At 46.8% G+C, this 19,222-nt stretch overlaps 2 protein-coding genes across 3 annotated transcripts in view; one reads left to right on the top strand and one right to left on the bottom strand.

Moving 5' to 3' along the window:
* The window catches only part of LOC310711310 (putative oxidoreductase YteT), a 154,245-nt gene that overhangs the window by 5,518 nt on the left and 129,505 nt on the right, over positions 1 to 19,222 (top strand). The window contains exons 5-16 of the mRNA XM_083513119.1: positions 449 to 522; positions 1,825 to 1,884; positions 4,045 to 4,152; positions 5,205 to 5,261; positions 6,719 to 6,849; positions 7,463 to 7,517; positions 8,249 to 8,341; positions 9,090 to 9,224; positions 10,640 to 10,741; positions 11,058 to 11,222; positions 11,713 to 11,922; positions 11,994 to 12,918. Coding sequence (XP_083369245.1) covers positions 449 to 522; positions 1,825 to 1,884; positions 4,045 to 4,152; positions 5,205 to 5,261; positions 6,719 to 6,849; positions 7,463 to 7,517; positions 8,249 to 8,341; positions 9,090 to 9,224; positions 10,640 to 10,741; positions 11,058 to 11,222; positions 11,713 to 11,829 — 1,097 coding nt within the window. The 3' untranslated portion in view covers positions 11,830 to 11,922; positions 11,994 to 12,918. The remainder of the gene's footprint in view (positions 1 to 448; positions 523 to 1,824; positions 1,885 to 4,044; positions 4,153 to 5,204; positions 5,262 to 6,718; positions 6,850 to 7,462; positions 7,518 to 8,248; positions 8,342 to 9,089; positions 9,225 to 10,639; positions 10,742 to 11,057; positions 11,223 to 11,712; positions 11,923 to 11,993; positions 12,919 to 19,222) is intronic.
* MRPS16 (mitochondrial ribosomal protein S16) lies at positions 15,072 to 19,171 on the bottom strand. Of its 2 annotated transcripts, none has more exons than XM_083513362.1 (4): positions 19,048 to 19,171; positions 18,083 to 18,107; positions 16,947 to 17,207; positions 15,072 to 15,883 (listed from the first exon to the last, which is right to left on the bottom strand). In XM_083513362.1, the coding sequence occupies exons 2-4, from the start codon at positions 18,093 to 18,095 to the stop codon at positions 15,759 to 15,761; spliced, it is 399 nt and encodes a 132-aa protein (XP_083369488.1). In that variant the 5' UTR covers positions 18,096 to 18,107; positions 19,048 to 19,171; the 3' UTR covers positions 15,072 to 15,758. The 2 variants fall into 2 exon arrangements, with proteins under 2 accessions (XP_083369488.1, XP_083369487.1); XM_083513361.1 differs by having other exon boundaries at positions 18,939 to 19,050.

The raw sequence follows: 19,222 nt of genomic DNA, 5'->3' as shown, positions 1-19,222 counted from the left end.
GGCTGAACAAAAATTAATACATCTCTCTGACTGTTTTGGGGCTTGGTTTTCTCTCTCTTCTCCTGCCTCTGGAAACATTGGCTGAGATCTTATTTTGCTTCGTTTCACACACTGAGTTGTATCCAATGCTAGTGCTACTCAGAGTAGACCCATTGAACTAAGGTAGGTTGATTCATTTCAGTGAGTTTTGTCTGTGTAGAAATTAGTTGTATACACCCCATTATGCCCCCCCCCCAAGATGTGAGAATGTACATTTGTGATAAATGTCTGTTTGTGGGTACGGCAATTCCAAGATAGAGAAATATTTTTTAGAATTTTCTTCCTAATAATCATTTAAAGGTTATGCTAAATAACAGGAAATGGAGGGGAAGAGAACCCAGCAGCATAATATGTGTAATTTTCTGCTCTTGCGGTTCATCCTTTCACTGTTCAATCTTATTCTTTTAAGACTGGACAGCAGCGGCTGAGAAAGAGAGGTTTGCGGATGCTGTTATCATAGCAACGCCCGACAGCCTTCACAAGGTATTGCTAACCTTCTCCCACTCAAGGCTTCTTTTGAGTCAAGTCTGAGTCATCTCGACTCTGCTTGTGTGCAAACAGTTTTGGTGGCAGTGCTCAGCTTAGCCCTGCGTGAGAAATAAAAGTAGAAGTAGTTTAGGGATATACTTTGAAACAGGAAGGAGTTTAGCTTGAGCACACACAGCCTCTGAATCTAACAGTGTCCCCCATACAGCCATGGGAATGCCCACCAAGGATGTTGGAGAATGGAAAGCAGAGAGGAAATTGCCAATGTCAGTTTGTTCCTTCCAAGTCGAGAAATACAATCAGTATTCACCGCTGTTGCTTTTGGTCTGCAAAGGATGTGAAATTGGTTACATTCCGCCTCCCCCATTTCCTTTTATGTTTATATGAGTGGGGTGGAGTAACTCGACGGCAATTTATTGTGCACAATGAATTAACTCTGCAAATTACCTAAGCCACGTTGTTTCCTGACAGCAGGATGAATAGCATCCATTTTGGCAGAAAGCAAACTGCAGAGGCATAGAAACGGCGCTGCATGTGACGAGCGCAAGGCAGAACAGAAAAGGATGCTGCCTAGTTCCCCTAATATCCGCTTTGCCATATCCCTTTCCCCCTGAAACACCATGTGTGCTTATCCATGCATTTTAGTATGGTTTTTGCAAAGTTTGTTTTATGCATTAAAAACTGTTCTGAAGGAGGAGGCTGTTGGAGTGATCCAAGGGCCAGCCAGTTGCCACTTCCCAAAACCTTGCTTCAGGAAAGGGATGGGGTTATGAGATTGTGCTTAGCGGTGGCTGGTGCCCATGGAGACAGGTAGGGTGGAAGGCAGGGAGCCCACCAGCAGGTGGCGCCAGAGCCAGTGGCTGGCAGAGCCAAGGAAATCTAGTTTTGTCCCCATCCTCCCTGCTGAGTTCTACCAGGGGCAACACCGAGACTGTGTAGTAGGATGCTGGCGGTCTGTGCCACACCTGGGCTAAGCTGTAAGTAGGAAGGAAGGAAGCTGGGGGCAGGCTGAGGTTGCCTCATGCAACCTGATGGGCCAGCCCCCACTGATTGTGAATGATACAGGAACTGGCCAATTGTTGCTGTGCAATTCCGTCTTCTGCTGAAAGCCAGAAGACCATCATCGAAACACAGCCAAAATGGAGCCTTTGCGGTTCCAGAGGAGAGGGACCACTGACTTTAAGTTGCTATATAAAAAAAGAGAACTATGTATTTAGAAAAATCCTTTCCCAAGACACTAAGGATGCATTGAAATGTCAGCTGCTTGATGGTAATTTGTGGTGGTCTCTTCCCCACCAGGCACCGGCAGTGGCTTTTGCCCACAAAGGATACCACATCTTGCTGGAGAAGCCCATGGCGGTAAGTGTTGCCTGTGTTAGAAACTCTCATATACCGTATTTTTCGCCCCATAGGACGCACCGTTTTTTTTGGGGGGGATAAAGATTTTTTTTTTATTCCCCCCCCCCCGGCGCAGGGCTGGGGCGGGGAAGCCCAAGCTTCCCCCGACCCCAGCCCCCAGAACAGGCTGCTATCCGCAAGCCTAGGGAGCCCGGCGGGAAGTCGCACCGGTCTCCCCAGGCTTGCGGATATCTTCCCGAAGCCCGGGCGCGTGCTCAGCGCGCTCCAGGCTTCAGGATGCAGGCAGCTCCCACCGCCAGCCTCCAAAGCAGGTCAGGGAACAGCGGGAAAGCGGCGCTCCACCTCCCCGCTGTCCCCGAGCTTGTGGAGCTGGCGGTGGGGAAAGCAGCGCTTCTCCCCACTGACAGCCTCCAAACCAGGTTGGGGAACAGCGGGAAAGCGTGCTCCGCCTCCCCGCTGTCCCCCGAGCTTGTGGGGCTGGTGGTGGGGAGAAGCGCTGCTTTCCCCACCGCCAGCCTCCAAACCAGGTCAGGTTTGGAGGCTGCTATCCGCAAGCCTTGGGAGCCCGACGGGAACTCCCACGGAGCTCCCAAGGCTTGCGGATAGCTTCCTGAAGCCTGGAGAGCGAGAGGGGTCGGTGCGCACCGACCCCTCTCACTCTCCAGGCTTCAGCGAAAGCCTGCATTCGCCCCATAGGACGCACACACATTTCCCCTTCATTTTGGGAGGGGAAAAAGTGTGTCCTATAGGGCGAAAAATACGGTATATATTAGGCATTAAATGGCTCCTTAAACCAGGGTTACAGCTAGTTGCCTTTTGGGGGCCAGACAATTCGAAAGTTGTATTTTTCAATATGACTTTTTGGTTCCTAAAATTCAAGTAAAATATAACAGATAGAATTCCTTATATGTGATGCTAGTGTGTGAAAATAGTCGAGATCCAAGGATCCCTAGGCATGCACCTCCAGGTGCATCTTCACTTGGCTGAAGGCCAGGCGCAAAATTTCCCCTGGAGAATTTCGAATGCTGTGTGCTGGCAGGACCTCTTGCTGGAGGAAATTGTTGAGGCCACAGTAGCAAGTCCAGGGTTAACTCAGAGGTATAATGGCTGCTTGCTGGACCATAAGGACAGGCTTTCCAGTGGAAAGGAGAAGCTGTCTCAGAGCATGCCAAGCGAGGTCTTTCCTTCCTGGGTCTGCTTTCTGGGCTCCCAAGAATTCTTCCTTGGTTTGTTCTTCTGATGCCTGTTGACTCTTCAACACACTTCCTCTGCCTTTGTAGCACTTGGCTGAGATTTAAAAATGTGCACTCAGCTGAGCCAAAAAGTGTGCATGTCAGCTATAATTTATTTCCTCAGGCCAGAATCTCTGACTGAATTCCTTGTGAGCAGTCGAGCATTTCTTTTGTAAGTCTCTGGGCTTAATGGTCTCGCGTGGTCAGTCAGCCGACCTTGCTGTCTTCGGAAGCCCGACTGCTCATTCTGCTCACTTGTGAAATTCTAACCGCTGCTGAGAAGACCCAAACGCCTTCAAGTGTGACTCTAGCTGGTTGTTGATCTTCTTCCATTGACTGTTTCCATATGTCCACATCCTGGGGGCGTTTTTGGACTACAACTCCCATCATCCCTTACCCATTGACTGTGCTTGGCTGGGGCTGGTGGGACTTGGAGCCCAACAGCGTCTCTGGAAGGCCTAACCCCTGCCCTAGAGGGGTAGGAAATGCCCTATGTTCTTAAAATAGGTAAGAGCAGGGGGGAGCCAAGGTGGTGGCCTCCAGATGTTGAACTACAACTCCCATCAGCCATGGTCAGTAATCAGGGATGATAGGAGTTGTAGTCCAATAATACCTGGAGTGCATTGGGTTCCCCACCCCTGGGCTAAAGGCTCCTCCATGCTGGAAGCACCGTCCAGAAAGGAGTCTCCCTGCTGTGTCTCTGCATAAGTGACTGATCTGGCTTTTATCAATGGAAACAAAGCCAGGGAAGCTGTGGCCTTGGGATGTTCTTGAACTACAGATCTCAAGAGCCCCAGCTGGCATTGCCAGGGATGTTGAGAGTTGTAGTCCGGGGGGGGGGCACCTGGCTTACCCTAGGTGAGGTGACCAGTGTTGCCTTGGCTGAAACTGATTGTTTATTCCCCCCCCCCCCCTTTTGATCGATCAGGTAACACTAGAAGACTGTAAAGAAATAGTTCTGGCTTGTAAAACCAACAACGTCATCCTCGCAGTCTGTCACGTCCTGCGCTACCATCCAGTGTCCTTGAAAATAAAGGTATGCCAGCTAGGCAGACAGTGAGGGGAGGACGTACTCTTAAAAATATCAGCCCTTCTAATTCCAAACTCGACCGGTGAGTGTCAACTGGACTGGATGTGAGAGAGATGGCCACCGAGAAGCTAGAGAAGGAGGCGTGGGGGATTAGGGACTTGGGGAGAGGCCTCTTTCTTTGCCTGATACTTGTTCCTTTTAGCTGGAGATGCCAGGAGTTGCACTTGGGACCTTCTGTGTGCAAATCAGGCGGCCCCACCTCCTTGCAGAGAACCTCAGCGCTATAAAGGGCCAAACCCTCTGGCCTGAAGGAAGGAGTGCTGGTTGTTTCTGCAGCACAGCAGGTTCCCCCCTCCAACCCCAGTGTTGAAGGAACCACTTCTCACAGAGACTGAGTTTTTAACTCAGAGGTAGCGTTTAGATGAGCAAACAAGCAACCCGTCTAACGCAAGGCTTCAATACTAAGCCTCTCTCTCTCTCATTCACGAGAGAGTGCAGTCCTTTCAAGTGCAAGGAAACAGTGCAGTTCTTACAGGGGTCAAAGGTGGCTTGCATGCCCTTTATTCTCCTGGTAGAAAGTTTAGCGCTGTGGTAATTCACCCAGCTGGCTCCCACAGAAGGGATCCTCCTGTATGCCCTTGACAAAATGCTTTCCTTCACACTATCTATTTTCTACGTCTCCTTCATGTTCTCTTCTCAGACTCCTACTCTACACCTCTGCTGGGATGCACAAAATTTCCCTTTTTTAAAGGAGACTGTTAATGAGGGTCAAAAGGCACTGAACAGTGACTCAGAAGCTTGACCTTAATTACATTCACTTCTTTCACAGGGGAAGGTGGCTGAGTGGTTCCTCTGTGAGTTCTTGCCCAGCCTCCTCACTGGGTGCAGTTGTCTCCTGACCCTGTACCGAACACAAACCTCAAATAAACAGAGGAAACCAACTGCATTCGCTGGATTGGTTTCTGTTCCAGGCAGGGGGCGAACGAGTGGACACCCTCGGTTTCCACTCCCGTTTTCTTTTTCTCTGACACCTCTCTGCCCTATTTATTTTTGTTTAGGAACTCCTAGACGCTGGACTGATTGGAGACATCTGCCACATTCAGCACCTGGAACCTGTAAGTATAGAATCATAGAGTCGGAAGGGACCTCATGGGGTCATCTAGTCCAACCCCCTGCAATGCAGGCATCTCAGCTAAAGCATCCATGACAGATGGCCATCCAGCCTCTGCTTAAAAACCTCCAAGGAAGGAGAGTCCACAACCTGTCAAGAGGGACCGTTCCATTGTCAAACAATTACTGTCAGAAAGTTCTTCCTGATGTTTAGTTGGAATCTCCTTTCTTGTAACATGAAGCCACGGGTTCGAGTCCTACCCTCCGGAGCGGGAGGAAACAAGCTTGCTCCATCTTCCATGCGACAGCCCTTCAGATATTTGAAGATGCCTATCATATCTCCTCTCAGTCTCCTATTCTCCACGCCAAACATACCCAGCTCCTTCAAGCACTTTCATAAGGCTTTGTTTTCAGTATTACATGCCCAGGTTACCCTGAATCCTATGAAACACGCTTCCTTGCACTCATGATGTAATAGCATGACTCCCCCCACATTTTCTCCTGCCTGTTTCTCTTTTCCCCTTCCCCCACTAGCCCCATGCTGCCCTTATTCAGCCACCTGCCTGCCTGCCTTTGTAATTATATCAGTTCTGGGGAGTGGCACAGCTTGTCAGCTTCTTCCTGCTTAGTCTCAGTGTGGCCCCTTGTAAGACTCAGCAGAGAGGAGGATATGGATGAAACTGGAATCCATTGAGTCCACCTGCCACTGGCTCTAGCGCCACCTACTGTTGGGCTCCCTGCCTTCCACCCTACCAGTCATCCTTTTGGGCAGTGTACCTGTCCCCAAATTCTTGGTCAAGGACCATGTGTGTGGATGGTGCAATAAAAGACAAATGATACATTATTGAGCTATTCCAGCCTACTTGTAAAAGTGTTTAGCTAATATTTTGAGCGGGTGGGGCAAGCTCTCATAATAATTTCTCGCATTTATTTATTTGCACAAATTTGTGTGTAAATACAAAAGTCTGTTGGACAGTATACATTTTTTAAAAAGGAAGAAAAAAGAATGTCCTAAAACACAAATAAAACATCAGAAAGGCCGTGTATGTTCACGTGTGCCTATACTTGTTTATGATTTGCATTGCATGGACATGTTAATGTTATAATTTGCTTATGCTTTTAAGTAAGTTGTAAGTCTCTCCAGGGCCTCTAACAAGTGACTAACAGACTTCTTCTTCTTCTTCTTCTTCTTCTTCTTCTTCTTCTTCTTCTTCTTCTTAAAAATACGCATTATTCATGGTGCAGAGTTGGGCCACCTTTGGGGAAAAGTCTGTTTAAATGAATAAGGTTTTATTGTCATCCCTGGCTGATGGAGCTAATGGGAGTTAGGGTCCAACAGCTTGCGAGGAGGCAAGTTCCCCACCTAAATTTTAGCGATTCATGCTTTCCATTCTGGCAGCACTTGCTCCCTGTCTCGAGACTGACCACAGACTGCTTTTCTCTCCCTGACCCCCCCCCAAAGGTTGGATTCTGGCATTTTGCCCACTCCTTTGTACGAGGAAACTGGCGGAACGAAGCTGAGAGCACCTTTTCGCTGCTTGCTAAATCGTGCCACGATGTCGACCTCATCAATTACTGGATGGGCAGCAGAAGGTACGCGAGGAGGAACCCTTCTCTCTTAAGAGGCTGCTATTGTTTGCAGAGGCGGAAAGTGAGCGAGGTCCCAACTGAAGAAGACTGGCAACTTAAGTTGACAGAATATGCACAACTTGCAGGCTTAACATATAGAATAAGCGAGCAAGAAGAACATACGTATAAAGAAGATTGCCAAGCGTTTATTGAGTATATGGAAAATAACTGCGCACAGCTGAAAACGCTGGCAGCATTAAGACAAATTGAACAGTGTAAATAAACTTTGATGGGTGTAATAATGGGAAAATGATTGGAATAGTTTTTGTAAAATATGCAGGTATGTGTGTGTGTGTGTGTGTGTGTGTGTGTGTGTGTTTGGGACGTTGCTCTTGAGGAAATCAGACAGGCCCCTGCAGCCCTGAAAGATGCCAAAAATGCATTTGTTTCAAGTTGTAAGTGTTTTAAAGAGAATGGATCTTTTTCCACGTTGGCCATTTGGTCTGGATTTTATTATGTTTTTATTGTATGATGTCTTGATACTTTAAAAAAAATGTGCTGGTGTTTTATAAATATTGTTATAAATAAATAAACCTCAAAATGCCTCTTCCCCTTCCCTCCCCAATTCTTCTTTCAGATGTTTGAAAGTGTCGTCTTTTGGCAACCTGTCCCATTTCACGAAAGAGCACAAGGTCAGTCAAACTTTCCAATGGTTGTTCTTTTATGTTTTTAAAGGAAGAGTCTTTTGTGCATTTTGCCGCACTGGGTGAGTGGAGAATTTGAGCTGCCTCCTGCCAGCTTTCAACTTTGCCCTTGAAATAAAATCAAGCCTCTAATCCATACTGTGGAAACAATGATGTTCTGAGATGCTGTCTGTGAATTTAATAGTAATAATAATTTATTTCTTATACCCCGTCCGTCTGACTGGGTTGCCCCCAGCCACTCTGGGCAGCTTCCAACAAAAACACACACTAAAGCATCAAACAATTAAAAACTTCCCTTTACAGGACTGCCTTCAGATGTCTTCTAAAATTCATACAGTTGTTTATCTGTTTGACATCTGATGGGAGGGCATTCCACAAGGTGGGTACCACTACCAAGAAGCCCTCTGCCTGCTTCCCTGTAACTTCACTTCTCACAATGATGGAACTGCCAGAAGGCCCTTGGAGCTGGACCTCAGTGTCTGGGCTGAATGATGGGGGTGGAGACGCTCCTTCTGGTATACGGGGCCGAGGCTTTAAAGTTCAGCACCAACACTTTGGATTGTGTCTGGAAACATACTGGGAGCCAGTGTAGATCCTTCAGGACCGGTGATATATGGTCCCGGCGGCCGATCCCAGTCACCAGTCTAGCTGCCGCATTCTGGATTAGTTATAGTGCACCATTGTTTCTCAGCAATGAATTCTCTCCAACTTTCCCTTAGCCGGAAGGTGCCGCAGATCGCTGTTTAGACTGTTCGGTTGAAGAAACCTGCCCGTATTCAGCAAAGAAGATTTATCTGGCACAGGCCGAGAGGGTAGGTACTGGGAGAGGTTCTTACCTTGGAGATAGGTTGATTTATTTATTCCCCCACCACAGGTTAACAAGTTACTCAGTAAGGAAAAACCAAACCAATCACTTAATTTTATTTTTTGTTTTTTTCTGACTGTAGATGTGTACATTGATCAATTTGCAAGTGCCTGGCAGTTTAGAAAAAGAGTTATGAAAATGATTTCAGTTTGCAACAAGAAAATCACACACACACACACACACACACTTGTTTTTCTATGTCTATATAATTTAATGTATTTATTTAACTTGCCATTCTCCCAACTTGGGTTTCAAGGTAGCTTTTGACATTTAAAAACACCATTCTAAAATACAAAGTAATAAAAAGAAACCAGTTAAACGCAATAATTAATAATATTTGGAACCAGAAGCTAAAATACAGTTTTCCCCACGGTCAGCAGCCCAAAGGCCTCTCTTAACAGGAAGGTCTCAGCCTTCTGGTGGAAGGGCATGAAAGAGGGAGCCAGTCTAACTTCCCTTGGGAGAGAATCCCACAATATTGGGTGTATATGGTAAACGGCCACAAAACGCTGTAGGGCTAGTTGGGCTGCAGCAGTGAGGTGTAGTGGTTAGTGTGCTGGCTAGGGAGATCCAGTCTTCAGACTCTGGTTCCAGCAGAGTTCTTCTTGCGTTCCTAAGATCCGAACTTGTTGAGGATGGGCTGGATCCTGCTGGGCAGCTGCTGTTGACACGGTCTTCCTTTTGCTTCATCCCAGGGATACTTTGGGTGGCCAGTGTCTGTGGTCTGCCATAGTGGTGAGTACGATATAGAATCGCTGACCAACGCCTTGCGCCACGGCCCCTACGGAAGGTGCGTTTACGAGTGTGACAATGATGTTGTTAATCACCAGGTATGCAGCCTTGCACTAAACCTTCCTTCCTCTTCTCCCCAGCCGCCCTCCTCCAGTTATTTCTTAACTAAATTGACATGTTACAGAAATGGCAGCATTATTGTCTTGGAAGATGTTCAGTAGGGCAAGTTCTGGGGTGACTTCTAAAACTTGTTTAGTTATTTTCTTTTTTGTATGATTGCTGTCCAGAAGAGTTGGATTTTTGGGCATTCTCACCACATGTGGAGGTATGTGCCTGTGGATTTTGGTGAGGTTCCTGGGTGTATTAGCGCTAGTTTTTGTGGTGTTAGGTACCATCTGTGAGTTTCAGAATGAATTCTTTCCTTTCCACTGATACGGATTTAAAGGGAGGTTTAGACCACATTCTAGTCTATTGGGTGGGGTTAATCTCATAGCCTGTTCTCTCCACCCTCAAATTATCCTCTGCGCTTTTGCAGTGAATATTCTCTAGAAGCATAAATTGCTTGACTTTAATACAGTGCAGGACTGGGGAACCTTTTTTCAAGCTGAGGGCTGCATTCTCTCCTGGGTAATGTTCAGGGTGGCAAAAAGGAGGCAGAACAATGCAAATTTGACCTTTGTGCAGTTTTCTACACACATACATCTCTGTCTTCCGTTTGGGAAAGCAAGAGGCACGATCAGAGTTCAAGGGCAAAGTCCAGTCTGGCATAAACTCTCAGGGAGTTGATAGTTTAAGAGCAGCTGGCTCCCAGTGAGTCTGCAGGGGCAGTCAGCTATATGGCAGTATCTGACATGCACCTCTGATGGCCTCCTGACAACTGAAACGAAATAGAAAGGGGACAGTTCCTTATATCATTTTATGTAACCAATCAGAAACGTCCCTTCAGATCAGTGAAAACAGTAACGACTCCAAGCCAATGAAAGCTGGCCTTGCTTTTGAATTTGAAACCCAAATGTCAATGCTCAACATAAAACTTCTGAATGGTGACATTTTTCATTGTCAGTTTTGGGGGTGGGATGTTTGGTTACGGCTCTACTTTGCTAATTTAAAACAGGGTTTCTCCAGCCATTGCTGGAATACAACTCCCATCATCTCGAGCTAGCAGAACCAGTGGTCAAGGTTGATGGGGATTGTAGTACAAAAACAGCTGGAGACCCAACTTTGTGAAACCCTGATTTAAGATTTCAAGGTTTCAGATATTTGTGTATGTGTATAATCTATCACACACACATCCACACTTTCTATTCCAAGTTTGCTAGCCCGCAGTTCTCAGATAATGTGGCTTGGACTATAACTTCCATCAGCCCAAGTTGGTGCTTACAGAAGGCATGCTTTGAAACCAGTCTTGAGTATTAGAAGCATCCGTTTAAATAATGGAAATTGAAACCTGCTTCCAGCTCCCTGCCATGTTCTGTACACCGGTCTTCACTTGCTATTTCATGTCCCTCCTCAGGTTGTCAATATGGAGTTTGAAGGTGGAGCCACTGTCGCCTTCACAATGGTTGGCTTCACACACAAACTAGGCGTGAGGAAAACAACCATCTATGGGACAAAGGTAAACTTAGCTGCAGGGCTCTGTGAATGTAATTGCACCCACAGGCCGCACCCAGGGAATTCCCAATTCTGCAATCTGATCTCCAAGGTCAGTCACTGTCTCTCAGCCTTACCTACTTCACAGGGTTGTTGTAAGGATAGACTGGAGAGTGGGGGGAGGGAGTGCATCCATTACCTTGAGATCTTTGGAGAAAAGGTGGGGTGTACATGCAATACTGAATTAAATTAAAATCCTTCAGTCAGTTTCACCTCTGGTCATATTAAACACTGGCGGTCTTCTGAAAACAGTTTTACCTTCCTGCATTTTTTATTTTTAGGGAGAACTTTCCTGCGAGGGTTCAGGACCAGTGGAGATTTATGATTTCCTGGAAAGGAAGAAAAGCAGCTTTTCTCCAGATAAAGCAGCCTGTGTCCCAGTGTGCTTAAGTGCTCATAGTGGTGCGGACTACTACCTCATGGAGAGTTTCATTTCAGCTGTAGCGGTGAGTTTATTATGCGCATGCACCTCGCTTTAATTCCCCAATAAGTATGGAATTGTATTGTCACACACACACACACACACACACCTCTGCTTCTGAGATTGCCCACTATGCTTTCAAACCCATCTTCAGAGTCATAAGGACTGTACTGTGTGTACACTGGTTTCTGATAGCTACAGGGCACAGTCTGCAGTGCTTTCAAGACTTCGTGTGTGTTGGAACATTGCTGAGAACTTATTTTTTTGCATGCAAATGCAGATTTGTACACATGGAACATTCTGAATTGGCCTTGGGTGAGGCTTCTATCAGCCTCAGTTCCATCTTCTGTACAATGGGTACACCTAATAACAGGACCTACCTTATAGGCTCGCCTTAAGGATTCCCAAGAATAAATGTGAATTCAAACACTCTGAAGGGCTCTACAAATGCTAGGCATTTATTATTCATCTCCAGGCCTTGCTAAAACATCTTTTGTTTTTCTCTGAAAAAACAGGAGAATAACCCATCTCTGATTCGAACCGGTCCAGAAGCCACCTTAAACTCTCATCTCCTTGTATTTGAAGCCGAGAGATCCAGAAAAGAGAATCGGGTTGTGCTTCTAGAACTGTGAAAAAGATAGGGGAGGTGATATTGTATCTCATGGTCAATTGCTATGCTGGTTTATGATTAACACTACTCTATGCAGCTGAATCACTTATGATGTTTCCTGCTTGGCAGGGGGTTGGACTCGATGGCCTTTGTGGTCTATTCCAACTCTATGATTCTATTCTATGTAGGGAGCAGCTTGCTTGCATACTTAAAATGAAGCAGTTAATAGCTTGCATTCCAAAGATCTTAAGGGCATCCTTATCATTCCTTTATAGCACAAGAACTACAGGAACGTATTTCAATTTTCTAAGTTTGCATTCAAGGAAGACACGCCCTCCCCACTCTTGATTCTGCAGGAGTTTCTCTCCCTGGAAGTCCCTAAGAAGCCCCCAACAGTAACCAGGGAGGGAGGGCTTTCAGTGGGGCTTCCAATATTTTGAGGAACAGCATCCCTGCTGAGGTATGGCAGTGTGAATTCTTTGCACTTTTTGGAAACACTCCAGGACGTTTTGGTATTTATCATTCTTCCCAGCTGCGTGAAAAGGTCTGTTTTAGGTGTTTCATATTGTTTTCAATGCTCCTGCCACCCTAGCAGTTGCTCCTGCCAACCTAGCAGTTCGAAAGCACGAAGTGCAAGTAGATAAATAGGTACCACTCCGGCGGGAAGGTAAACGGCATTTCCATGCACTGCTCTGGTTCGCCAGAAGCGGCTTAGTCATGCTGGTCACATGACCCGGAAGTTGTACACCAGCTCCCTCGGCCAGTAAAGCAAGATGAGTGCCGGAACCCCAGAGTCATCCGTGACTGGACCTAATGGTCCCTTTACTTTTACTATTGTTTTCAAGCCGGTGCTTGCACTGTTCTTAAAATCTGTTTTCATTGATTTTACTGTATGTTTGCAAATCGCCTCACAGGAAAGGTGCTTCATAAAACAATTTACCCATGGATCAGTTTTGTATTTGAGGAGCTCCCCACCAGAGTTTCAGACAGCTGCCCGTTTCCCCTTCCTACCTGAAGATGCCAGAGAACGAGATATTTTAATTAAGGATGTTTTAATGCCCCAATAGAAATACACATAAAAATTGTCCAGTAGCACCTTAAAAAGGTAAAGGTAAAGGGACCCCTTTATCTACTTGCACTTTGATGTGCTTTTGAACTGCTAGGTTGACAGGAGCAGGGACCGAGCAACTGGAGCTCACCCCATTGTGGGGATTCGAACCGCCGACCTTCTGTTCTTTACTACAGCTAGGTAGCCGTGTTGGTCTGCCGTAGTCGAAACAAAATGAAAAAATTCCTTCCAGTAGCACCTTACAGACCAACTAAGTTTGTTCTTGGTATGAGCTTTCGTGTGCATGCACACCTCTTCAGATACACTGAAACAGAAGTCACCAGACCTTTATATCTAGTGGGAGGGTGGGGAGGGGTATTACTCAGAAGGATGGTGGGAATGGGTGATTGGCTGATAGGTGTGGTAAACTTTCCGCTCTCCACCCTCTCAGTATATAAAGGTCTGGTGACTTCTGTTTCAGTGTATCTGAAGAAGTGTGCATGCACACGAAAGCTCATACCAAGAACAAACTTAGTTGGTCTCCAAGATGCTACTGGACAATTTTTTTATTCATTCATATATATATATATATATATCTATATATATATCTACTGCGTCAGATCAACACAGCTACCTACCTGAATTTAATGCCCCAATGGAACTGTTATTCCATCACAACAGCCACCCATTATCTGGAATAGCGCACATTGAGTTACAACAGGTGCCCAACACCTGCGTTTTCTGAAACAAATGAAGACATTTTTGTTCTGGCTGGTTTTCCCAGCAGGGTGAATGGGTCTTTGCCACATGTAGCAGTCTTAAGTATAGTTTGAGTTTTGTTTTAAATGCATTTTCTGGTTTTGAATGGCCATTCATGTACATCACCTTGAGACACTTTAGGTGAGTAACAAAGCACTAATGGTAATATTCTGTATGCAAAGCAGATTCTCTACCACTGAACTTCCCTTCAGACAAATTTAGCCCCTCCCTTTCAGACAAATTTACAAACGATAAAGCAATCAGTGGCTAGTAGCCACATTGGCTATATACTGTTATTAAGTATTAATTTATATATTGCCCTATACCCAGAGGTCCAGTAATGGAGGCAGTATGTGTCTGAATACTTAGTTGCCTGGAAGCAATATTGTGGGATAACGGTTTCATTCATCCCCTCCTTGTCGGCATCTAGCTGCCCTCTTGGGGAGGGGGAGACTGAACTGGACCCTGGACTAGATGGGCCCTTTCGATTTGCATCAGCAAAGTTCTTACGTTCTAATGGAGTGTTCTACCCCTCCTTTGCCAGCTGCTAGCAGAACATCTGCTTTGCACACAGAAGGTATAATTATACAGTTCTGTGATGCTATGAATTCCTGGCATCTCCCAGTAGGGCTGGGAGAGAACCCTGCAGAGGTGCTGCCAGTCAGTGTGCAGTGTTTCTCAACCTTGGGTCCCCGGGCCCTGCCCACTGGTCCTGCTAGCTAGGGATGATGGGAGTTGCAGCCCAACAACAGCTGGAGACCCAAGTTTGGGAAATACTTGTGTAGAGAATGGGCCCAATGGTCTGACTCTGCATTTGTAAGAATTCGGTTGCTCATTATGGCAGCACCTACACTTTGGGACTCCTGCCTTCTGAGATTGAGCCTTCACGTTATTCAATGTCTGATAAAAACATTCTTGTTTAGACCAGCCTACCCAGATGCTTAGAAAGTTGAAGTAACTTTAAACTGTTTTACTATTTTAAGCTTTGTATGTTTTAAAGTGAAGCTGTGAATTTTTATTGATTTTGTTCTTTTTGCAAACCGCTTTGAGGTCTTAAAAAAAATAATCATTCAAGCTATGTATAAATTTCACAAAATAAATAATAAAAGCCGTTTTGCAGACTGATCTGCCTTTGGGATCTGCCAAATGCACTGAGGAGGAAACCCACAAAGCAAGACTACTTAGATCATGGTGCTGATAGTGCCAAGGTTGCAGGTTTGAGCCCCATATGGGACACCAGCTTATTCTTACACTGCAGAACTAGATGATCCTCAGGGTCCCTTCCAAGTCTATAATTCTATGATTCTTTAGTACTGTTTACTCTGCTTGCCATGGCCAAGAGGTGGCCAGGGCCCTCAAATCTTATCCACTAACCCCTGCAAATGATTTTGTTGTTTTGCCAGACACACCTCTTCTTAGGCCTCCTCGGACTTTCATATATACAACATACCAAGACCTAGAAACTTTAATTTTTTTTATTTACCAGAAAGCTGGATTTTGCACCTTTTTAGTGGGAGGAGGTAGATCAGCAGGCAGGTGCGTAGATGGAAAACTTCACTTCCCTCCCATCAGTCCATTAACATTCCTCTGCCAAAGTGTTCCAGGAGGAAAGCCTTTCCCCAATAAAGTATCTCACAAGGCAGTGACTCTGCAGACACCAGAGGAGCGTTAAATCTGGCCAAGAGATGGAGAAAGAACTGAATTTTTAAAGATGGGAGCAGGAAACCTGCGGATGGTTGGATGATGATCAATGTCCAACTGGCAGCAAAGGCAGTGGACAGGTATAATGGGAGTTGCAGTCCTGCAAAGGCTCCCATCCCACGTTCCTGGAAGTACCTCTCTTAGCAGGTGTTACAATGCTTATGTCGAGTCAGGCTGTGAGCTAGGCCATGGGGTGGGGAAGCTGCAGCCCTCCAGGTGGAAGTGGGCTCCAGCTCCCACCATCCCTGCCCACTGGTCATTCTGGCAGGGGTTGAGGAGGGTCCAAGAGCATCTGGCGGGCCACACGTCACCAAACCTGAAGAAGGCTGCGGCTCTATCATGTTGCAAACAGAGACGGAGCCTGTGTCTGCTCGCTTCTCCTGCACAACCTTCATCCTGGCACTGCCTTCTGAGCTGGTAGCGAGAGCCCCACACTTTGCTCTTTATTCATTCTGAGCTGGGCTTGCTTCTTCCTGAGCAGCCCTCTCAGCCTGCTGGGCTTGTGCTTTCCTCACTCTTTCAGCGTTTGTGATGGTCATCGGATGCAGGGGGAGGAATCCAGAAAGCCCTGGGCGGAGGAAAGAAAAGGCACTTTGTTGTTGCTGTCTATACTCTTCACGGCAAGGGTGGGGGAACCTCTCTCAGCCTGATGGGTCACATTCGCTTCCGGTCAACTTTCCAGGGGGCATGTATGAATGGTGCGTGAGGCCAGAGGCAAAAGCGGCTGGAGCAATTTGTGCAGTTATTACCTTTGCACAATAGGCTGCTTTCCCTATCCTCCATCCAGGAAGCTAAGCAAAGACGCATTATCAGAGTTCAAGCCAGACACCTGAGAGTGTGAAGCAGGAGCAGTGAGGGGATGTGGCTTAGGCAGAATTCTGAGGGCCAGATACAGAGGGCTGGAGGGCCACATTTGATCCCTGGTTCTGAAGCTCTCCTTCCCTGCATTATGTCTCGAGGTCAACTGCCTAAAGCATAGCACGGTGGGGAGAGTCAGGACACACAAAATCTGGAGTTCATTGCCTTCAGAAAATGTACCGACTATTTTGCAGTCATATGTCAGGGGTGCATGCTGCTGTTAAGACTACAACTCTCATCTGACCCAATGGCCAATGGTTAGGGGTAATGGGAGTTGGGAGTCCAAAAAGATACACCTTCCCCAACGCTAGGCTTAAGCGCAAAGCTGTGAAAGAACTGATTGCCTGGTTGCCCGTGACATCAGGAAGCACGCTGTGCTTTCCGTTCCACTTGTTCCCCCGGACAAATTTTCAGCTTAAAAATAAACGGGAGGATTAAGAAAAAATTTCCTGCATTGAAGGTAGTTGAATTGGAGGAGCCCTGGGGCCCCTTATACCCTCGTATGATTTTACGAATCATCATTATCAGGAACTGCCTAAGTTCAATGGATAACTGTACAATAATCAGAATTTTATTCAGCAAAACCCCACCACAAGGATAGGTTAAAATAATGCAGGAGTTTGGCATGGTGGGGAAACCATTCAAAATATAAACAACATTTAATTTTTGTATAAATGCTTTGTTCAACAAGCAAAATGTAAGTAAGGGAACACAGAAAGCGACAACAAAACAGGAGCCCCCCCTCCAAAAAGAAGGAAACCAGGTGGCATTACCCAGAAGTTTCTCGACGGGCTTGGTGAGATGGGCACCATTGGCAATCCAGTATTTCAGCCGCTCGAAGTTCACACCAACGATCCTCTCATTGTGGTCGTTGGGAAGCGGGTCGTAGCACCCAATCTGCTCCAGGTGCTTCCCGTCCCGGGCTCGCTTGTTCTGTGCAGCCACGATCCGAAAGTAAGGCCTGTTGGCGCAGCCACCCATAGCAAAGCGGATGACGGTATGCGCGTTGTAGTACTTTTTCAGGAGGCAGTGCCCTGGAAGGGAGACCGTGCAAAGGCAATGTCAACAGAAACCCTGCATTTATTGAAGATTTCTCTCCAGTGGTTAAACAAGCTGAAGAAAATACTTCTTTACACAGAGCACAGTTAAGCTGTAGAACTCGCTCCCAATGGAGGCAGTGATGACCACCAACTCCATAGTGCTTTTCTTCATCTGCAATATATATCACTCATAAATGCTGATTTTTGTTTTTACACCCCACCCCACCCCGCCTAGAAGTACCAAATATCTGTTTAGTTACAGTTAATTTTTAAGTCGTTTCAGTCTTTAAACAATGGTAAAAAAAAAAGGTAAAGGACCCCTGACAGCCAAGTCCAGTCGCAGAGGACTCTGGGGTTACAGTGCTTATCTCGCTTTACAGGCTGAGGGAGCCGGCGTTTGTCGCAGTTTTTCCGGGTCATGTGGCGCAACAGACCACAAAGCAGAGCAGCACTCCGAAACGCCGTTTACCTTCCTGCCGGAGCGGTACCTATTTATCTACTTGCACTTTTTGGCGTCCTTTCGAACTGCTAGGTTGGCAGGAGCTGGGACCGAGCAACGGGAGCTCACCCTGTCACAGGGATTCGAACCGCCAACCTTCTCATAGGCAAGCCCAAGAGGCTCAGCGATTTAGACCGCAGCGCTACCCACATCCCTTAAACAATGGTACCATTGAATGCAACCTCGCCGTCGCTCCCGGACCCGTTCTGGGGGCTGGGGTCGGGGGAAGCTGGGGCTTCCCCCGCCCCCAGCCCGGCAAGCTCGGGGGGGGGAATAATTCCCCCCCTTTATTTCCCCCCACCCCCCAAAAAAAGTGCTTCCTATGGGCCAGTGCGCCCTATAGGGTGAAAAGTACGGTAATCCCACTTACCCAGCTGAACCATGATGTCTGGTTCCTGTAGAGAAGGGGAAACAGAGGTAACAAATCAGATCCCAACACTCAGTAGCAGTCTCATTTTAAAACAAACAAAAAAGTGCCATCAGCTTACAGTTATGAAATGGGGAACCAGGCTACCTAAATTTCTGCAATTCTAAAATAAACGAGAGAGGGGGATGTGGAATAGAAGTTAGGCCCAGGGAATGAGAACACAGAATCCTTGTGGTCAATTCCTCCATTTTTCCTAACGCAGAAATGTAGACAGCTCTTTTTATACAGTCAGACCACCAGTCCATTTACGACTGCTACCTTTGTTCTGGCAAAATATAGGACAGGATGGGGCAGAGCAGTTGGGGGGGGTTATTATTTTTTTCCAGCTGGTGCTGAAGTGAATTCAAAGCAATCTATTACAATCTATTGGCGCCTCTGAAATTTGTCACACACCCACACGCACGAAGTTGTAAATCTGTCTGTGCTTGGCTACCCACAGCTTAAATACATGACCTTTCTCACACCCTTTCGAACACATGCATTTGGAGAGGATACCTAACTTGGCAGAGTAAGAGAGACACACACAGAGAGAGAGCATCTTACACTGAAATACGGGACAATCCTGTAGTATACAGGACAGGCGGCGACCCTGAATTTAGCAGTTATCTATCCGCAGCGGCTCTGCAAGGTCTCACACAGCGTACACTCCCTACCTTGGGACCTTCCAGATGCAAAGCAGATGCTCAACCACGGAGCTACGCTCCTTCCCCTCAAAATAAAGTAAGGCGCTAGTCCACATGGTTCCGAGAAAAGGGGCTGATTGAAGCAGCCGGCTTCTCCCCCGCGTGGCGAGCTGTACCTGCTGCCTGAGCCCTTAGCTGCTATTCCCCAAACCCGCGCAAGGCAACTCGTCGCGCTCACACGACCACAATTCCCCTCCAAGCGACAACCGTAGAGACGCTACTTACAAGGTCCTGGAGGTCGGAAACCACGTGAGGAGCCCGAGTCGGCCGCGCGCATGCGGCGGAACGAGCGTGGGAGAGGCGACCAATCAGAACTCGGTGTATTAAAAAAAAAAAGACACGACGCCGAAGCGCATGCGCCAGAGGGCGACGGGAGCTGTAGTTCCGCTTCCGCGTTGCT

Source organism: Podarcis liolepis, assembly GCF_965112155.1.
Source record: "Podarcis liolepis genome assembly, chromosome: 7".
NCBI classification, from domain to species: domain Eukaryota; kingdom Metazoa; phylum Chordata; class Lepidosauria; order Squamata; family Lacertidae; genus Podarcis; species Podarcis liolepis.
This window is presented reverse-complemented; position numbering and strand designations above follow the sequence as displayed.